The following is a 21,554-nucleotide window of genomic DNA, read 5'->3' as shown; positions in this document are numbered from 1 at the left end:
GTGGGGGGAGGGGGGGGTGGGGGAGGTTTCCTGTATGTATGTGATTGAGTTTGTTTTTCTCCTGTTAATCTGTCTTATGTCAATTTAGTGAATAGACCAGCTAGAAGAACTAGACAGGTTAAGGAAAAATTCTTCCTCCTCTATAACACATATACAAAAATGTACTTTTTTGATTGTCTTGGTTTTCTTAAGAAATTCAGGCAATGTTCAGAACTCCATTTCTAGATTATCTCCCTATTTTGTGGATGAACAAACTGAGGTTTGAGGTCAACCACATATTTCTGAAATGATTGACCATTTCTATCCATCAAGTCTTTTGGAGAGTAATTACTTCATGGAATTTCCTGAATTCCTAGAAAAGCATTCTAATTTTGAGACTCTTACTCAGCAACATGTTAGAAATACTAAATATAGTACAATTATGTTAAGGATGGAAGTAATTTTACTTTTCTTACATCATACACGTTTCTTCAAAAAAGTGTTTTGACATAAGTATTTTCTTGTAAAATTTACAGAATTACAGTAGTGATTCAGAGTAAGAAAATAAGTTTGCACAGAAATGTATTACTTGTGTGTAAGAGGAAAATGCATAATTAAAGTCAAATGACTCTGAGGTATGAGAATCATTGCAAGATAAAAAAAATTATATAGTAGTATAACCAATATGTATGATTGTGAATTGCATTTTCTACTTGTAAAATTAAGTTTTTTTGACAGCATAGAGCTATATTATGCTTACTTGTCCACATAACAGTTCTTTAGAGAAATACATTTTTGTAACTCTTCTGATTTTAGAGATGGAAAAGTTGTGGTTTAACAATTTGGGCATGAATTTAGACCTAATAATGATAAATTACAGGATTAGGAGTCCATTCCAGGTCTTCTGATTTGGACCCAAGCAGCTCTCCGTTGTTTCACAGACTTGCCTGGGGAGAATCACAGGGACCCAAAAACCAAGTTCCAGCAGCTGAGAGTCACCAAGCACATTTAGTGTGTGGTCCTTATTTTAAAGCCTGCCACTTGCTTCCTCAGGCTTGCATTGTTTCATTTGCAGAGCTCTGAAGGCAAGAGCATATTTGGGTAACTCAAAATGATTCTTAGCTTTCATTTCAGGTTTAATCCATAACCCTGCCGCTTGCATTATGTTTCAGCTCATTTTATTCTGGTAATATAGCAAAGATTTGTTTGGCTTTAAAGGAAACAGTTTAACTGCATCATCTAAATGCATGTTATGTTAAAAATTATTAAAGCTTTCGATACAGAATACCTTGGCGTCACAATATAATTGTAAATACGCTAGAACAATTACAAATAAAGAGGCTCCCAGTGCCTGTATTTAAGAATTTATTTGAATTAAAAAAATGTAGAAGTAGAATTTTTATAAATACCTTTGAGAAAGTAACTAATACAATACAATGAATGTGTGGCACCTTTACTGGTGATTAACACATTAGTAATACTTTTGAGATTACATTTTTAAAGGGGTCTTCTCCCTTCTCCAGAATGTGTGTTTATGGTGGCAGCTTTAATGCTATTTCCTGCTGTGCAGTTCAATAGAGTATGTTTTTAGGTGGTTGGTGGAGGGTTTTTTTCGTTATGTATGTCGATGGAGATAAGTGTTTTAATTACTTTTTTAATGTCTGTGCTTTTGTATTTTTCTCCTCTCTTCCCTTTTATTTCCTGCTGTTGAGATTACTGCCTCATCTCCACAGCAGGTGGCTGTTGCAAATTTGTTTTCTTTGTAAGCCTGGTAGATTTATTTTGTAATATAACTGTTTCTTTTTAGTATTTTATTATTAATGATTTCTTTACTTTGGAATAAAGTATACTTACATAGTCCTAAATAGTAATTTCCTAAGACATCTAAGAATTCCAATCATTAAGGAAAAAACCTTTGCCTGAGGCATATTTTTGAGTTTTTTTTTTTTTTTTTTTCCATTACCCTTACTTCGTGATGTGAAGATTAAAATTTAAGGAAATTGTTTTATAGCAAAAGCCAAATGAGAGTGAGAAACAGAAAAGAGAAGGGAAGGAAATAAAGAGAAAGAGGCCCAAAAGATAAAGCACAGTTTAATAAATAATACCAAAAATCAAAGTGATAGGTGGAATTTGGTGACAGAAATAGGAAATTACATTAATGTATCTTTTCTAGAAGAGAGCTTTTAACGAGATCTTGTTTATATTAAAATTAAATTTTAATTACTAAAATAATTTCTGCTAATTATAAGAAAATTGTAATGTCACAAAAGTATAAAGAAAAATACTCTTTTTTTTTGGTCTAATATTTTGTTGGTTTGGTTGTTGCATATGTCCCTTTATATAAAAAGAACAATGGATAAGATGGATCCTGAGTATAAGAATTATTTGTCAGGAAAGTAAAACATATCCAAGGTTGTTTTGTCCGTTTTTGAATTCTTGGGCATTATTTTATCAATTAAAATAACCTCTCTTCTCTATTTTATTCCAAATGTATAAAGGGAACAAAAAGTATGAGACCAAAAGGCCCAGTGAACCATAATCACATTTTGTTATATGAAATTGCTGGATATTTTATGACAGGTTAAAAAAGTTCTCTAGAAAGATTTTAACTACTTAGAATCAGTTTATTTCATATGTATTGCACTTGTGAATACATTACTTTCTTAATATATTTATATTGTTTTTCACCCATAAATACTACTCTGAGTTGGAGCCTGGTATTCAGTTCTAATATGAAGTTATTTGAATTGATCTCATTGGTGTGATAGAACATGTGTATATCTTCTACATGAAGTCATAAAAATGAAATGAAGTACCTCTATAACAACATTGTAGGAAGCATCATCTTTGGTTATTTCATTCTCTTCTCTAGTGCTTTTTAAAATTTACTGTTTTATAAATTAATACAAAAGAAGACCGTAATTCAGCATCTATCAGATTTTCAAAATTGTATGAGTGCTCAGTCCTTCTCCTGCTTCTGGATTTCATTATCTGTTACATGTGTCCGTATAGAAAAATACCATATGTAATGGGAAAAAATATGATTTGAGATGGTGACTTCATTCATAACATTTTTTTCAGTCTTCATCTTGTTATGCTCTAACCGATTGTGTGATACACACGATTAAGGCATGTGGTCACATTGAGAGAGAAACTAGACAGCAGTTACACGAAACAGATGTTTAATGGGGATTTGAAAAATCAATGAAATGAACACTATTGTGATGCATGGTGATCTGATTTCATATGTGTTATATTGAATCACTCCATTCTTTCTGAATTCAGTCTGAACTAAATGTATTTACAGTGGGGCGTTGGGGAAAAGATGGGGAGTTTTATTGAGAAAAGGAGCACAATAGGCCATCATTGATCTGTTCTCTTTCTAGTCAATATATAGATCCTACAATGATAACCCATATGGCACTGTTGTCCCTTGGAAATAAGATATAAATCCTTCGAATCATAAAGGTGATCTTTAAGTGCAGATGAAAAACTTTATAATCCATTGTGGAATTCTGGAATGCTTAGGTCCTTGAAAGGAGTGTTTTACTTCCATGTTGTAATCCCAACAGTTTGGGCTTGATATAAGACTAGTTTACCTTTTCTAATAAGTATAGAAACACATCCAGATACATATGTATATCCATAAATAGATATATTTATTATTTTATTCCTATATTCACATCTTATATACAGCCATTTAAGTGTCTTTTTATGATTAATTGTAATAGCTTCTGTTTTTGGAAGTATTTACTATGAATCTTTTTATCATGTGAGTCTTTATTTTCCATGGTTTTTATACTTTACCCAAGACAGTAAGAATGACTTACATTTCAGTGGTGTTTTAGATTTACTGGAGTGCTTTTATGTGCGCTTTTCTACCTAATTTTCAGAACAACTCTATACATCAGGCAAGGTCATTTTCATTCTAAAATCAAGGAATTTGAGAGCCATCGTATTAAGTAATTTTATACAAGTACAGCTAGAAAGGGGAAATAATGAAACTAGAACCCAATTCTTCAGACTCCTAGGTCAGTGCTCTTGGAAGCCTGATGTTACTCTAACTGCTCCCATTTGAATGCCAAATTAAACATGAGAGGGTCTTAATCTTGCTACTTTCCTGGCCCTGAAGCACCTATGGTTTGAGTCCATTGTAGTCTGTACAATGAATGAAGTCAGAACACCCTGGTTTGGCCGCCACAGTCTTTTATTCTAGCCAAGGTTGCTAAGTTTTATGGACTCTGATACCAATCTGCCCAACACTGACCACTTAAATGTGTAATAATATTAATTGTGCATATCATGGATTAGGTGAACATTTAATTTATGTCTATCCAAATGTATCATTTTATTATATCAAACAAAAGCTTTTTTGTAGGGAGAGAGTGCAAATAAAAGGAACCATTTCACATCCATGCAAAGAGCTTCACATTTGTATTCATTTTATTCTCCTAACAGTACTGTGATGAGACTGCTGCTGCCCAGAAAGAGTAATTTACTGGCCCAAGGTCATAATAGCTAGTAAGTGCTAAAACTAGAATTTTAATGCAGGAAGGCTGACTTTAGAGGTTTTGCTCTTGTTCGCATACTCTGTTTACCAGTAATGTTAGAAATAAGTCAATTGGCACTAAGATTTTTTTAAAAGGTTTAATAAACAAAAATAAAGAAAAGCAGTGTTTACACAGGCACATTTCTTTTACAAAGACATGGATGGATGGCTGTGGTAGATAGCTTGGTGTCCCTCACTGAGACTTTGTTTAATGAATCCATGTGTGGTCTGCACATTTTAATGTTCTTCCTCATGCAGCACCATTCCCCAAAGGAGGCTTAGGAAATGAGGACTGTGAGCACACAACATGCTTCCTTCTGTGAGAAGAAAAGTGAAATCTCAGATAGTGAAGTGAAAAACTTGGAGAAGTGAAAAACTTAGGACATTTGCCATCAGACACATTTTGCTGTTTTCAGCCACTTGTGAATAGTGACCTAATCAGTGGGATTTTATTTGTCTACTAACATCTTCTTACCGACCAAGCACTAGTGTAGAATAACAATAATTGATATACCCGTAGAGAGTTTGGTATGCCCTCTACCCATTTCTGTAAGCCCATTCCTGTAATCACAGTGCTTTGCCAGGAACTTGGGGCAGTCTCTCAGTGTTCGGGCTTCTATGTCTGTGGGATTCATGAGGCTGTCTCTAGTGGTAGGTGTATCTGATCACTGTTTTTCCCATGAAAATGGATGCCAGCAAGAATGAGAGGCATCACAGGAATGCTTGCTCCATTCAATTAACACCAAATAAGTGAGCCAGTGAAGTAACACAGGCAGACATTATAAACTCTGGGGAATTCTTAAACATGTCGGTCATACCATACCTGTGAAGACTCAGCCTTAAAAGCTTATTTCTCTTCTATTACTTACTAGATGATAACACAAAACAGAATATTTAATATCCTATTAATGTTAATTGAAGTTGTGCAGAACTTAATATGAGCACAAAAATTTATTATGTACACTGCTGTTATTTATTCTGTAGTTGTTCCAGAGAGAGGTGCTTTGGAAACAAAGCAGAGATACATATTTCAAAGAATATCAAATATTGAAAAATAACCAGCAAATACCCAAGAGGAATGCGCTTAAGAAGGAAAACAATTCAAAAAGGAATTGTACTAGAGAAAATAATCACAAAACAAAGATACAGCCTAGAGAAGCAGCCTGTCTTTTCTCTACGACTAGATTGGAACCTGGCCACAGACACATTCTGTTTGTGTGCACATCTGTAGCCTCACAGTGAAGCATTTAATGCATATCTGTTAAATGATTTAGATATCACTTGTTAAGTAACATCACGTTATAACAGGGCTCAATTATAACATTTTATATGGAAAAGGCAGCATTTTGAAGTTAATGCATAGACTCTATAACCAGAATATCCAGGTTAGAAATTGGTACTGCTACTTGTTCTCTGACTGCTGGCAAAGTTACTTAACCTATATGTGTCTCAGTTTCTTCATATCGAAAATGCGGAAAATAATGTTTGTTGTCTTAAAGGATTGTTTTGAGAATTAAATGAGTTAATATGTAAAAACTACCTATATGCCAGGCATCTGGAACAGTAACTAAATCTAAATGTGTAATCTAAATAATCAACATATGGTAAAGTAGACTTTCTGTAATATAAGCAGAATTTTTTAAATTTATTTTAGGAGAAGCTGAAAATTATCATTTTGCAATAGTTCTTAAGGTGGTGTTCCTTTGTATAAATATATGCTGAAACACCAAAAACTTCAGTAACTACTCTAGGGGAACAAAGAAACTCTCTGGCCTTCTTGAAAGACAGAGAACACTGTACATCTATTAAGCTGAGCTGTTTTGTTTGTCAAATCTTTGTCAATTCTTCTTTATTCATAAACCTCCTTCTTCCCACTGAAAGGTGAATTAAAAAGTCATTTCAGTGTCATTTTGAAATCATTCTGATAGAGACACATACCTTATTTATTAATATGCCACCTACTCTCACGGAAATCTTCCTTTGATAGATGGGTATTTGCAAGTTTCATTATCTTTCATATTTCACTTACGATTGCTTCATTTTTCTTTTTTTGTAGCACTTTGTTTAAATTTGCTAAGGTTTAATACTTTAAACTCTATTCTTTCCTTGCCGTAAGATGTGAAATTTGGGAGAATTGATAAACTACAGAATAAATAAATCTATCTTAATATTAATAGCTAATGTTTAGTGAACATTATGTTTTAGGTCTCAATGCTTAATATAGATGGATGGACGGATGGATAGATAGATATAGATAGATAGATATAGATAGATAGATAGATAGATTCCTTTAAATCTCACATCAATGAGAGACATGTAATTGTTGTCCCTAGCAGAATCATTAGGAGATCTATAGATATAGATATATCCTATTATAGAATTTATTTCAAGAAGTTGGCTTATGTAATTGTGGAAGCTGGCAAATTCGAAATCTATGGGCTGGGCCAGCAGGCAGGATTTCTCCTTCCTCAGGGAAACTTCAGGTTTATTCTTAAGGCCTTGCCACTGATTGGATGAGGCCTACCCACATGATCAAGTTTGTCTCCTTTACTTAAAGTCAACTGATTATAGATGTTAACAATATTTACAAAATGCCTTCAGAGTGATACGTAGATTAGTGCTTGATCAGATCATTTGATAGTCTAGCTAAGTACATATAATCACTGGCACTCCCACAAGATCACAGAGCTGGTAAATGCGAGAGGAAGACCTCACACCAAAGTGTGGCTAATGATAAAGGTCCTGCTCTTAATCACCCCACAGCATCATGGTTAGCAGACTCTAGGGTACTTTTGCCAGCTGGACTGGACTACCAGTCTGTGAGGAGGGCTTCAGATGTGTTGTCCTAGGTCATAAGGGATGACCTGTCACCCAGGTCGGAGAGAAGAGCTCCATGGACCTTGGGACTTTAAAAGGTGCAGCTAAAGAGGCTGCAGGAATAACATAATGATCCTATCCAGTTTCTGGCTCATTTTTTCCTCTCCTTAAGTCATTATCTATAAGTCAGAACATCTAACTGGTGCCCTCCTGAACATTTACAGAAAGAATCTGATCCAGTAAATGTTAAATTCATTAGAGTGATAAATGCAGAATGGGGTAAAAGCGCAGGAAATTCAGTTGTCCTTGTCAGTCTCTTGATCCAAGTGAAAAAATGAATTTAAATTTTACCAAAGCCTTTTTCTTGTGAAATAATCCTTGCATGATAGGAAAAGTTTTCTCCATGGATCCGGTGGTGTATTCAATAAGAATGCCTTGCATTTCTTTAGAAAAGTTATTTTAGCAATGGCTCTATAGAAAATAATCACAGATGTAAATTTCCCTCTCTGTCTTAACCATGGCAAGTAGTGAAAAAAGCTCAGATTAGGAGTTAGTAAAGGGAGGATTTTAAACCTTATTGACAGTAAATTCAGAACTTTTTTTTTTTAAAGATTTTATTTATTTATTTTGAGAGAGAGAGAATGAGAGACAGAGAGTATGAGAGGGAGGAGGGTCAGAGGGAGAAGCAGACTCCCCGCCGAGCAGGGAGCCTGATGCGGGACTTGATCCCGGGACTCCAGGATCACGACCTGAGCCGAAGGCAGTCGCTTAACCAACTGAGCCACCCAGGCGCCCCAGAACTTTTATCTGCCACGTACATTTTCTGTGCTTTGTTTTGATCTGCTTTAAAGATTTTTGTTTATCATATTTCCTTGAAATTGCACAGCACTTCACATTGTTTTTCGTGTGTGTGTGTGTGTGTGTGTGTGTGTGTGTGTTTTACAGGAAAATGAAGTGCTATAGAACATATGCTATCTCTATAATTTAGTAGTATATGTAAGAGGGGAGACAGGTCCTTATATAAATTTCGATATGTAGCATATATATATGTTGGTTAAACTAATCAGGTGTAGCTAAAACTATAGTCATCTTTTAAAGCTTTCAAGAAAAATTGTTTTGTTATTAGAGTCTTCAAGTACATACAGCTATTTTTATGTAACCATAACCATTGCTTATCCTAGTCTTTCTAAAAGAATTATATAAATAACCACACATTTATGTAATAGTTTCCGTGTTATAAATATACCCAAGGAGTAATCCTTTATGTCAGAAAATGAGGAAACAGTCTTATCTCATTTCGTTTATAAAGAAGCCAAAGCACTGTATGTTAACTAACTGGAATTTAAATAAAAACTTTAAAAAAAAAAGCCACCAAAGCAAAGGTAAATCAAATGACTTGCCTAACCTTCCTAGATAAATAAAATAATTTTAATGATAAGTGATCTTAAACTAATAATCTATGAGCAAAGGGCAAATCTTTGGGAGGAAGGAATGCTGGACAAGGAAGAAAAATGATTTAATTTGAAGGAACAAAGTGGTCTATTGCTGGTTACACACTCACTCTATCCACAAGCACCTTCAGCTTTCAGATCAGATATGGTACCTACCTTATCACATATGAGAAAGTCATTCTTGGCCATTCTTATTACTCTAGGTGTCCACCAACACTACCCATTGCTCTTCATTTAACAATAAAATGAAATTTTACCTCTAGAATAACCCAGAGTTTGGGGAAGTAAATAAAGTTAAACTATAAAATTTCCCCTGTGTTTATGGAACTGAGATGAATTAATTCTACACTTTTCTGTGGTGGGGTGATTGCTGTCAGATTTGCTTTGTTTATACTTTGAAAAAAAAAAACTAGACTGCTATTCATTTTCTTTTCAAAATTTTGGCAATTATTTCCTAATTATATGGTTGATGCATGCATGTTGTAGAAATTTTGGAAAATAAAGAAATAATGAAAAAAATACATTAGCCACAGTCCCACAACCAGGAATGATCACCATTCAGATTTTATGAAACTTGAATCATATTATACAGAGTTTTGTATCCTGCTAGTTCATTTAATACTGTATTTTGACTACAGTCCAATACCATATTTTTCAAATGTTCATTTTAATGGGTGCATTGTGTTCTGTTGCTTTTTGTCTTTTTTAAAGTAAATCTCATTTATTCATTTTATTGGCATTTTGGTTTTCCTTCATTCTTTCTCTCTCTCTTTGCATTGACCATTTTTACTCATTAAAACTTCATTTGCGTGTCTTAGTGTTTCCTTAGTATAGATTCAAAACTACTTTCTAGAAATTGAGCACCAATGTGTATTTGCATCAAAAGAGTAAGATAAGTCCCATTTTCACCCTTGCCATGTAGTCTAATTTTCTTAAAGCCTTTACTTCTTAATAGACAGGAAATCATATTTCATTGTTTTAAATTACAGTTCCTAAATTACTATGTATTTAAAATTTTGGTGCTTAAAAGCTATTTATATTCTTCATTATTCCAATTTTGTTATCCATTCTTTAATTTGTTAAAATATTAGTCTGGCTAAACAAGTAGCTTATTTTTTTAGTAAAATACATCTTTTTCTTTCAAGTTTTTTTGTTTATTTTTTTCTTAGAATGATCTGTCATATTCAGGAACTAGATACATATGTATCCATATTGTGTTTTAGTTTTGTGATTTTTTTTTATATTTAGCACTCTAATACATTAGAAACTTACTTTTATTTATGACATGAGGAAATAATATAACCTGATTTTCCCTTAAACACTATATGTACATGCATATATGTATGTATCCATGTTTCTGTATACCTATATGTGTACTTGGATATATGATTTATTATGTGTGCTTAGTTATATAGTAAAGGTATACACTGAGGTCTGTAACAATGTGTTATATACATTTTTATGTTGATTTGCTTATAGATTTTTTTTCCTCTCAGAACCACATTATTTTAATGATCTCAGCTTTCTACTTTTTAAAAATATACAGTAGGAAAAATCCCTTCTTCTGCTAATGAGATTTTATACCTTTTTATTACTTAGGTTTGCCAGACCCTAATAAAAACCATATCTTCAAAGACCTGACGCAGAACCATGGATTTTACACATCCAAAGACTTTTTGCCACTTGTAGCCAAAAGCAGTAAAGCAGGTATAACATTGTTTTGTACTCCTAACATTACCTATGTTGTTTATGTATTATAAATTTATATTAAATCCAGGCTCAGGAGGACACTGTTCAGATCTCAAATCACTTTTGCTACACCGAACATAAATTTAAAAACAAGTATGATGTAATCATTTTCCAGGATCATCCACTTGTTCATTCTTCCAATCAAACATCATTCTAAGGAGTTTTCCACTCTGTCATATAGAGGTCTACACTGCATCATGTAAAATTGCTTCAGAGTAAGAGTCTTAAACAAACATTGGAAGATGTTCTTTTTTTTTTTTAAGATTTAATTTATTTATTTGACAGAGAGAGAGAGCACAAGCAGGGGGAGCAGCAGAGGGAGAGGGAGAAGCAGGCTCCCCGCTGAGCAGGGAGCCCAACATGGGGCTCGATCCCAGGACCCTAAGATCATGACCTGAGCCGAAGGCAGACGCTTAACTGACTGAGCCACCCAGGTGCCCTGATTGGAAGATGTTCTTAAAAGAAATAGCAGGAACTTCAGTTTAGGAACTATTTTACATTATATATGTATTTTTTAAATTTTAAAGTAGGACAAATTTTCACATATCTTACATCATTTGTGTCTAAGCAGGCAGAAAGAGCCAGTTTCTTGCTGAACAGCAGATTTACGAAGTTGAGGGAAAGCACTTTGATAGACACACTAGTATGTAGTCTCTGTGTACTATCACTTCAGGCAGCCCAAGAGGAGCAACCAGAAGCTAAACCAGTCCTATGCTTTGGTTGTATGAGAGTCAGTCTTAGTAATAAAGACTATAATATAGTCTCTAAACCCATATCATCTAAATCCTTTAAACATATATTTTTAGTCTTAAACTTCAGCTATTCTACATGTAATTGCATGTGAAAAAATAAAAGCTTACATTTTATCCTACAATTTAAAAAGATAAGCAAATTTCTTTATTCTCAATTAGGTCGTTCTGCAGAAGTTTACAGCTAAACATGTATACCATCTCCACCTTCCTCCTCCCAGGAGAAGGGGATGCTTCTGTACCTGCAACCCTTTCTAAGGAAGATCATAGTACATATAACATATTTTTGAGAATTACAGAGGGCCAGTTATGTAATCCCAAATGCACTCTTCCAAGCAGGATGATTACACTTATTGAGATTATAGGCCTATGCTGCCCGTGGTGCCATTTGATTTATAGTAATTTATCTTATCAATAATTTTACTGAATCTGATAACACAGGTATACCTAACACATAGAGAAACCTGCATCTTACTTTTTTACAAGAATCTTTTTATGGACATCAAGTCTTCATATATATGTCCTTGAGAAATGGACACTTAGAAAGTCATATTTCTTGGGGCCCCTGGGTGGCTCAGTTGTTAAGCATCTGCCTCCGGCTCAGGTCATGATCCTGGGGTCCTGGGATCGAGTCCCACATCGGGTTCCCTGCTTGGCAGGGAGTCTGCTTCTCCCCCTCCCTCTGCCTGCAGCTCTGTCTACTTGTGCTCTCTCTCTGTTAAATAAATAAATACAATCTTAAACAAACAAAGAGTCGTATTTCTTTTATAGCTCTATTTTACAAAGAAAACCAGGGAAAAACTGTAAAGGGGAGAAAGTTCATTTTTACTATTTCAGGAAAATAGTTGTTAAAAATTCTCCCGTTACATAGAAAGCACTTAATCGGCACACAAATTTTCAGTGTTTCCTAAATTTAATATATAGCAGGGCTATATGTTAGAAATCCTATAAAATAATATCTAAATAAAGTATTTTCATGAAATGCTGTCCATTATGTTAACCCAGATGATAAAGATCACTTTTTTTCCTTCTAACAAACAGAAATTTAATGACAGCAAGTTAAAAATACATATCATGACTTTGACAAAGCGTGTTTTAATTGATTGATTCCAGTTTGTTATGACCTAAACTCTTCAAAATATGTTGTAGCGATCCTTCTAGAAGAAAAAAGAAGCTAAAGGTAGTGACTATGAAATTACATATATGAGCATATTTTTAAAATGGGAATAAAACTGTCTTTCAATGAAGCAGAATAATTTGATAGTGACACTCCATCCTCGAAAACTGCAAGATGCAATTTTACACTGCTTTGAGTACAAGTATCTTTTGAGCTGTCATGCAGAAATGGTTTCTCTACTTGAAAATGGGGTTTTCCTTTCATCATTCAGGAATGTGCGCCTGTCACTCTCCATTGCCATCGATACGGGGAGTCGTGATCGTACTCGGAGCTGGAGACACTGCTTTCGACTGTGCAACATCCGCTTTATGTTGTGGAGCCCGCCGCGTGTTCATCGTCTTCAGAAAAGGCTTTGTTAATATAAGAGCTGTCCCCGAGGAGGTAAAATGGAACCATCAGAAAATATGGAGCTGTAATGCAACAGATTTTAGATGAAACTGTTAATGTGCAGCCTCCTAGTTAAATCGTTAGAATGTTCTTGAAGTTGTGAAATGCAAATTTAAAAATTTCTGGGCTACCCATGTTTTTTCTTTTTTTTCCCCTAATTCAGACATTCAAAGTAAAAGAAAGTTATTTTATAATACTTTAGTTGGATAAAATGAGAAATCTTTGTCAACACTAAGTGCTTCTTATTCTTAGTGTTAGTATCTTTGAAATGTATTTAACTAGTAACAGTGGAAGGTGCTAAGTCTTCATTTCATAAACAATAGGTATTCATCACAAAATGTAGGATATTAGGAGAATGTGGTAATTAGAGACATTTGGAATTCTCTACAAGCTGCATTCAAAGTCATATGCCTTGGTCATACTTAAAGTCAATTCATTCTGATGTGAAACCAATAGAACAAAGAGATTGCCATTTATTATTTTTTTAAAGAGTTCCATGTAAGCATTATTTAGAATTAATAATGAGTTAACTTACTAAAAGTGACAGATTTAAAATGATTTCATTCTTACAAGTGACTGGTGACTAATCTTGGGTGAGGCATCGGCTGGGTACACATACCATGGACTTCTCAAATTTTAATGCTATTAGAGGAAGATAATGCCTTATAAAGGATATTAGTTATGAGAACAAGAACAAAATGTGTTTATAGAAGGATAAATTGTGCATTTTATCCAAATCAGTATTATGAATTTGATTTGCTTTAGAATGCCTTAATATATTTGGAGTCTCTATACCAGGTAAAAATTATACCTGTAGTCAATTGGTAATTTGTCACATGTAGATTAACCACATTACAGATTAATCTCACTAAGATATCAGAGTCACCACTGGTTCGTGGCTGGGTTTCAGATGTCAACTTTATTCTCTGGGCTTTCTTTTATCTATTATACCCATTCAGACTTTTTTCCAAAATCCAAGGTGGACATGGTCATATCATTTTGGGAGTTTGTTTTTTTTTCTGGAGTGCAATCTGTAACATCAATTAGTGAGATTTCATTATGTTACAAATAAAAAGAAAACATCCATCCTGGAATTAAATGACTTGCCTAAGATAAAAGAGGACAGGAGCTAATTTTTGTTCATCTGTGTATCTCCATGCATAGCACAGGGCCTCAGCAAAGAATAAATAGTTGACACGTGTTTTGAACTAAATATTTTAAATCTTTTTCTTCTGATTCCAATATCAAAGAAGTTTTCATTATAAAAGCTACACCTTTAGAATTGGAAGGGACGATGACCCCGGATGGAAATGGCAAGTTACTTTATACTTAATCTCATAGTCATCTTCCATTAACGGTAGTAACTAGAAATGAGTGATGACTATTTCTTCTGCCCTCAGTAGAACACACACAAAGAATGAGACCAGGTAATTACTTGAAAGGGTAGAAGTAGACATTCGTTACTTATTTATTGATTTATTGATTTATTGATTTAATCAACCTATATATATTGAGCATCCATTGTGTACCAGGCATTGTCTTGGCAATTTTAATACTAAAATTATATCATTATTATTTAATTAATATTAAAATTATACAGCTTCCCTACTGAGGGAAGACACTTGATGATCAAACAAATTAACTATCATATAAATAGTATATTGAAAGGTGATTAGTGCTATGGAGAAAAGTTAATGAATATAGGAGTATAAGGCATATGTATTTGGGGTGAGGGTGTGGTAGAAGAAGTGGCAGGATTTGCCATTGTAAATGAGATAGGCCAGGAAGACCTCTCTAATAAGGTGACTTTGGGGCAGAGAAATGAAGACAGTGAGAGAATGTAGACATCTGGGGCCAAACATTCCAGGCAAGGCAATTGAAGAAGGCTGTTAAACTTCTAGGAATATAAAAAACCTAAGTCAGTGTGACTGGCACAGTGTAAGAGAAGACAGTTTGTGGCACACTGGGTGAGGTCTTGTAGGCATTCATAAGGCCTTTCGTTTTTTTGTGTGAGAGAGGAAACCACTGGACTGTTTTGAGCAGAGAAGCACCAAGATCTGAGTTAAATTTTTAAAAGGACTGCTCTGTTGAAAGTTAACTAAAGAGGTTTGGGTCAGAAGCAGGGAGGCTGCCAGGGGCTAATTGAAAGAGTAGGCTATTAGCCAATGGGACTGGCTTACAGGATGGAAAAGATCAGCAGGTCCTAAGGCCAGAGTTCACTGGGCTGAGCCATGGTTTCCAAACTGTCGAAAAACAATGGGTCTGTGGAACAACAGGTCACCCATCTGCAGTGCAGCTTAGTAGAATTCAAGTGGATCTGGGGCCTAATTAAAACCATAAAACAAATATTTGGATGTTTATTATTGGCTTACAAGAAACCAAATTTTTTATATGATCTTAAAACTACTTGACTAAGCTCCATAAGAACAGGGGCCATGGTCAGCTCTCTTGGTTCCTTTGTTTCTTCCCCCTGCCTAGCACAGTGGTGCCACATATAAAGTGTTCAGCAAAGAATTGTGAAATGAATGTTTTCTGGAGGGAATTGGCATCAGGGCTTCTGGCATTAAGAGAGCTAATACTTTTGGGGCACCTGAGTGGCTCAATCAGTTAAGGGTCAGACTCTTGATTTCGGCTCAGGTCAGGATCTCAGGGTTGTGAGAGCCCCTGCATGGGGCTCTGCGCTCACTGGGGAGTCTTCTTTAGATTCCCTCTTTCCCTCTTCCCCTCTCCCCTTGCCCCTCCCTCCCTCTCTCTCTCTCTCAAATAAATAAAATCTTTTAAAAAAAACAAAAAACTAATACTTTCCAGGTTAGATCAGTGTTACAGTAATAGACTTTTGAAGGTTCATTTGGTAATTTTAGGCAAAATTCCTCAGCGTGAGAGAAGGAATAACATGTAATACATTATCAGAATATGCATAGGTTTTAGGGCTGGGTTTTTGGCCAATGCCTGTGCTTTCTTAGGATTCGGGGCTTTCAGAATTTCCAGAGGTTCTGGTATTAATGCCTCATGTCCATTACTTGGTTTTGGCACATCAAAAGTGGGCCCATGACATGACAGCACTAACACTTATGAAACTGGAAAGTCAGGAGGAAGTTCAATATCAAGACAGGATTTTGAGAGAATATATTCTAGGAAAAAATGATAACCAATATGAAAAATTTAATATCAAACCCAATTTCTCTGTATGTCTCCTATTCCTCCCATGCTTTCTACCCCTAATACATTCAAACTGCAACTACGTTTGGTTTCTTTAAAGTCAATGAAGAATGACAAAAATGGATATTTAGGGTTTTTCTCACATATGTGTGTTGTTTAATGGTTTGAGCTCTTGGATGGAATTTGGGAATAATGTGATTTTTTTGTTGGTTAAGGTCCTCACTGGTAAGCATGTCAGTCAGCATGCATATATGCAAAGCGTCAGTCTAATTCTCAGATGGTTTTCGAGGGAGGGAATGCAGAACGATATAAAGTTCTCTCATCTTTTCGTGACAAATATGAATTATTATAAAAGCCAGTTAAGGGGAGCCTGGGTGGCTCAGTCGTTAAGCGTCTGCCTTCGGCTCAGGTCATGATCCCAGGGCACTGGGATCGAGCCCCACATCGGGCTCCCTGCTCAGCGGGAAGCCTGCTTCTCCCTCTCCCACTCCCCCTGCTCGTGTTCCCTCTCTCACTGTGTCTCTCTCTGTCAAATAAATAAATAAAATCTTTAAAAAATAAAAAAATAAAAAAAAATAAAAGCCAGTTAAGTTTAACGTTGCATGGTTAGTAACAAAGAACAGTGTGATTGGATCCGGAAATGCTTTAATCTACTAAATTAGGAGGCAACACCCAGTAGATTCAGCAGTGACACCCACATCCCATTTTTCGAATGCAGATGTTCTCAAACTTTAATATGCATCAAAGTCACCTGGAGGGCTTGTTAAACACAGCTTGCTGGGCCTTGGTCCCAGAGTTTCTGATTCAGTAGGTCTGGGAGGGGCCTGAGAATTTGCATTTTTAACAAGTTTCCTGGTGATGCTGAGACTGCTGATCCACTGCTCTTATGTATCATCAATGTAGTTTCCAGCTGTCTAATTAGAGCCATAAGCAGTGTGCTGTTTTGGGGCACTTTCCATCTTAGTTAAGAAAGCATTAATGCTACGGGATACAGGTTTGATGAAACGAAGATATGGAGGCGTCATCAGCATATTGATGTAATTCTGATTCCAAATGTCTTCCAGTCTCCCTTGTGGCCTCACACACATGCTAAATAGGATGCTACTGACAAACTAGCGCTTCTCAGCTATGGGTCCTTAGGGAAACCAGCCAATCACTCAGCACTATCCTCTAAGAAGATGAGGGAAAATCTGTTAATAATTCCCTCCAGTACTTTCTGCAAGCTTAAATAGGTGAGATTAAATTTCACAGGATAACAGAATCCCCCAAAATGCTGGTATTAAAAGCTGTTGACAGATCAGATAGAACTGCAAGAATGCTTTAGGCAGTTGGGAATCCCTAAAAGGAGGCATGAAGGTCAGGACTCAACAGACTTGCTTGAGTAGATAAATTTAAAGGATAAGGTTGGGGAAGGACTTTGTAGTTCTTATTAATTATTACTGAGGAGAATATGGTACAAAATTATTTTAACAGTACAATCCCACACACAAATTTTAAGAATCTGTTGTTCACATGTTTAATTTCCCAGTATCAGCAAAACATGATAGATCTTTAATTCTGCCATATTTTAAATGGGCTCTCTATAGCACTCTCCAGTGCCCTTTGGCTTCCCCCTATTCATTTGCCAAAATATTAACTGATTTACCTTTGATGTGCCTGTTTCCCCATATTTGAGCTATTCAAAGGGTCAACTGTTTTGATAATTGATGCTACTTTATTATTTCAATAATAAAAATAACAGCACCAGATTGCCTAGTCGGTTAGTGAAAAATTTCTTTGTTACTGCAACTCTGAAATAATACATTTTCTTTTTTGGGGGAAATAATAGATTTTCATGTGAAAGAATGTGCCTTTTAATTGACTCCTTCTGATACCATACAGCATACCCCATAATAGATCCTGTATGTGGCACAATCTATAGGCCTCCTCTCAGACGTTTTTAATACCAAATGATGTTTAAGGGGTGCTTGGGTGGCTCAGTCGGTTGAGCTTCTACCTTCGGCTCAGGTCGTGATCTCAGGGTCGTGGGATCGAGCCCCGGGGTCGGGCTCCGTGCTCAGTCGGGAGCCTGCATCTCCCTCTCCCTCTGTCCCTCCCCCTGCTCATGCTCTCTCTCGCTTTCTCTCTCTCTCTCTCAAATAAATAAAACCTGAAGAAAACAAAACAAAACAAAAAGCAAATGATGTTTGAGTTACATCCATTGATACTTTCATAACCTACATCTTGCTGGCTAAACATTCATTTTCCTACCAGTAAGTAATGCTAGTTTCTAGTTTTTATTTAATTATAAGAAATATGAACCTGGGACTGTTTTTAGAAAATAACCTCTATATGCTGACAAATTTAATTTTACTTACAAAGGGTGATGCTTATAGCAGCTCTTCAACATTTGGCACCTGCACATCATTTAAGTTGGTATTCTTCACAGAAAGTAATCAGAACCTGTTAACATGATTGGCAATATGAAGATACCTGCACACAAACAAATAAATAAACACACACAATTGCCCCCAGCACACAGAGCTAATTAGTGGCAGCTAAGGGCTCCCCTGGCACAAAGATATTAGGTATACCTGAATACTTTCATGATGGCATGGGAATGATGTTCCAAGAATCTGTGTTTACATTTTTGAAAAGTGTGAAAATTCAGTGTCACATGAGAAAGTAGAATGGAATGGTTGAAAACGTTTTAACTGAAAGTTGGAGAAGTTGGTTCGACGTTATATACCCTAGTCTGAGAATGCCCATCTGTAAAATTACTCTTCTAATTATATGCTTCTGAAAGCTTTTTCTATGCCCCGAGTCTATATTTTGAACATCGAGAGAAAGATATATGAATGATGAGGGATCTGGACAGGAGGGCTCTGTCTCCTCATGGAATGACAGCAACTCTGTACTGAAAAATTTGGCCCTATCTAGAAATATTACACTTGAAACAAGTTGCAGTTAATGTATCCCCAATCAGTTGGTAAGGTAAAATCTGCTGCATTCAAGACATGATATCAAAGAAACTGGCAGCTGAAGTTGTCAGGATTCTACCCTGCATGCGAATAATTCAGATGGTGAGTAGGACCAAAAACAAAAATAAAAACAAAACAAAAAACAAACAAAAAACCTGTAAATAGTCCAGGAGCCAACAGAAGCCCATGCTTATCCAAGATTATATACTTTACAAGCTTAACTATTTTCAATAATTCCAAGGGGAGGATGGTGACTACATTATGTTGATGAGGAATATCTGTAGAGCTGAAACCTATATATCTTTTAAAAAGGTTTAACAATTGTTTATGATTCATATGTATATATGTATTTATGTGTATACATATCTATATGTGTGGATATACATATGTAAACATAAATTCATTAGCAGGGAACATTTCTGTTGTTATCAAGTCACTATCAACCTTTATTACATGGCAATGTGTTATTACTCTATTAATTTTTATGTGAGAGCTAGAAGCCCTTCTCCCATTAGGAATATTCCTCTCAGTTTTCCAGTATCTTCTTTTCTTGTCTTATACATTGAAAATATTAAAAAGTAATTTGGGTAACTTTAAAAATATGCATGTTGGTCAGGCACAAAATCCAAGAGATAAATATAAATGAAAAACATGCATAAATTAATGTAAAAACAAATAATTATCATTTTTTAAAGTTTTTTCTTTTAAAAAGGTGAACTCATCCTTCAAGGCCTGCTCCAAATGTCATTTTTTCTTTGATGGCTTCCTTAGTTTCCTCCTAATTAACCTCTCCCTCCTGTGAGATCTTACAGCTCTTTAAGCTTCCTGTATAATAGCACTTGTCACATAGGGTAGTTATTACTTTATACTCATCCCACAAATTAAAATGCAAGCTCCTACAAATGGATTGGTTCATTCAACTTCTATGTGATTCAAAGTATAGAACAGTGCTTGATCCAAAGCTTCAAATCAGTGAATTGTGTTGAATAATATATTCTGGGCATTGAAAATCTTATAGGAAGACTTTAAATGAAAATGAAATATTCAAAATATATAATTTATACATATACACATACATACACCTCAAAATTACTACTGATAGCTTTTAAATAAGTAATTTTTTTAAAGTTTTAAAATATATCACATTACAATATCAACCTAACATTAAAAGTAGATTGAAAAAAAACTCATTGTTCCTGGTCTTTAGTCTTTTAAAAGATAGCTACAGAATTTAAAAAAAGAAAGAAACTATAACCAAGTAATATAAAAGGTAAAAAATTAATAAACATTTATAGACTCAGGATTAGAAGATAAGAGAGGATCCTTGTTTGAACAGAATTTATATAAAGAGGGATTTCAAGATTGAAGAAGATACTGCAAAGGCACCAAAGTTATGCAGAAGATAATTTTGTGAGATACTCTGATAGCAGCTGGGAATGCTTGACTGCAGCAAAATCTAAGATGAGGAGTGTAAGAGCTAGTCAGATTTAAGAAAATGTCGTCAATCGTGAGTAATATTTAAAAATACACTCTTCTTGGGGAGCCTGGGTGGTTCAGTCAGTTAAGCATCTGCCTTTGGCTCAGGTCGTGATCTTGGGGTCCTAGGATTGAGCCCTGAGTCAGCCTCCCTGCTCAGCGGGGAGTCGGTTTCTCCCTCTGCCCCTCCGCCCCTCATGCTGGCACTCTTTCTCTCTCCCCCTCTCTCTCTAATAAATAAATAAAATCTTTAAAAAAGGAAATAAAATACACTCTTTTTGTTAGAAAAAAATGTATTTTGTGATGCCTCTGCAAAAACATTTAAGCCCCTAAATTATCCCATGCATTGCTTCTGGTTTTTGCAGTTCAATAGTGTCACAATAAAATAGTTAAGGGGCAACTGTATCCACTGTGTTATACAACTCTCACATGGAAAAATGTTTCTTTCTGTTCAAGATTCTTCAGTTCTAAAAGCTTAAGGTGAAAAAAAAAAAATCCAAAGCCTATATACATCATAGTAGGCTAAAAGGAACCTTAACTTGTGGTTTCAGCAAACTTTTTTTTGCCAAAGAATAATTGCCGATTTAGCTTATATAGCCTAGAGAGTAGTAAACCTATCAGAATTGTTCTGCTTTCCCCCACTGACTGTGAGTCTATATAAACTAAAAAGTACAAAATGGGTTAAGAACTGTTTAGTAAATTAAGGAAGATGAGATCAAGAGTGGGTAGGCAGAATTTACTGCCTCTTTCTTGATCTTCCTTCATCTCCTCGGTAACCAAATTCACCAGAAGATTGGATAGTGAAATCAGACCCACACAAATGAGAGATATAACCTGCATCAGGCTTTCTTAACAAGTTCAAGGATATAAGTAAACATGAAGTATGGGGTAAACAAGGAGAAGTGCAGGACCACCAACACGGTTTCCCAGGTCCCACGTTGGTGTATCAAGATGTACTTCAACCCAGATTAATGTGGGGTCTCTAAATAACATCAGTAGCCCCATCACTTACACAAAAGGAAGCTGATTCAACTATAAAATATCTCCAGTTTATACTCAGTTGCATAGTTTATATGACTCTTTAAGAAATCCATACCCAAT

At 35.3% G+C, this 21,554-nt stretch overlaps 1 protein-coding gene across 1 annotated transcript in view; it reads left to right on the top strand.

Moving 5' to 3' along the window:
• DPYD (dihydropyrimidine dehydrogenase) overlaps positions 1 to 21,554 on the top strand; it is a 799,188-nt gene that overhangs the window by 340,852 nt on the left and 436,782 nt on the right. The window contains 2 exon segments of the mRNA XM_021690256.2: positions 10,396 to 10,503; positions 12,683 to 12,852. Coding sequence (XP_021545931.1) covers positions 10,396 to 10,503; positions 12,683 to 12,852 — 278 coding nt within the window.

This window comes from Neomonachus schauinslandi, chromosome 4, assembly GCF_002201575.2.
Source record: "Neomonachus schauinslandi chromosome 4, ASM220157v2, whole genome shotgun sequence".
In the NCBI taxonomy this organism is placed as follows: domain Eukaryota; kingdom Metazoa; phylum Chordata; class Mammalia; order Carnivora; family Phocidae; genus Neomonachus; species Neomonachus schauinslandi.
Note: the sequence above shows the minus strand (reverse complement) of the source record. Positions and strands in the feature narration are given on the sequence as shown.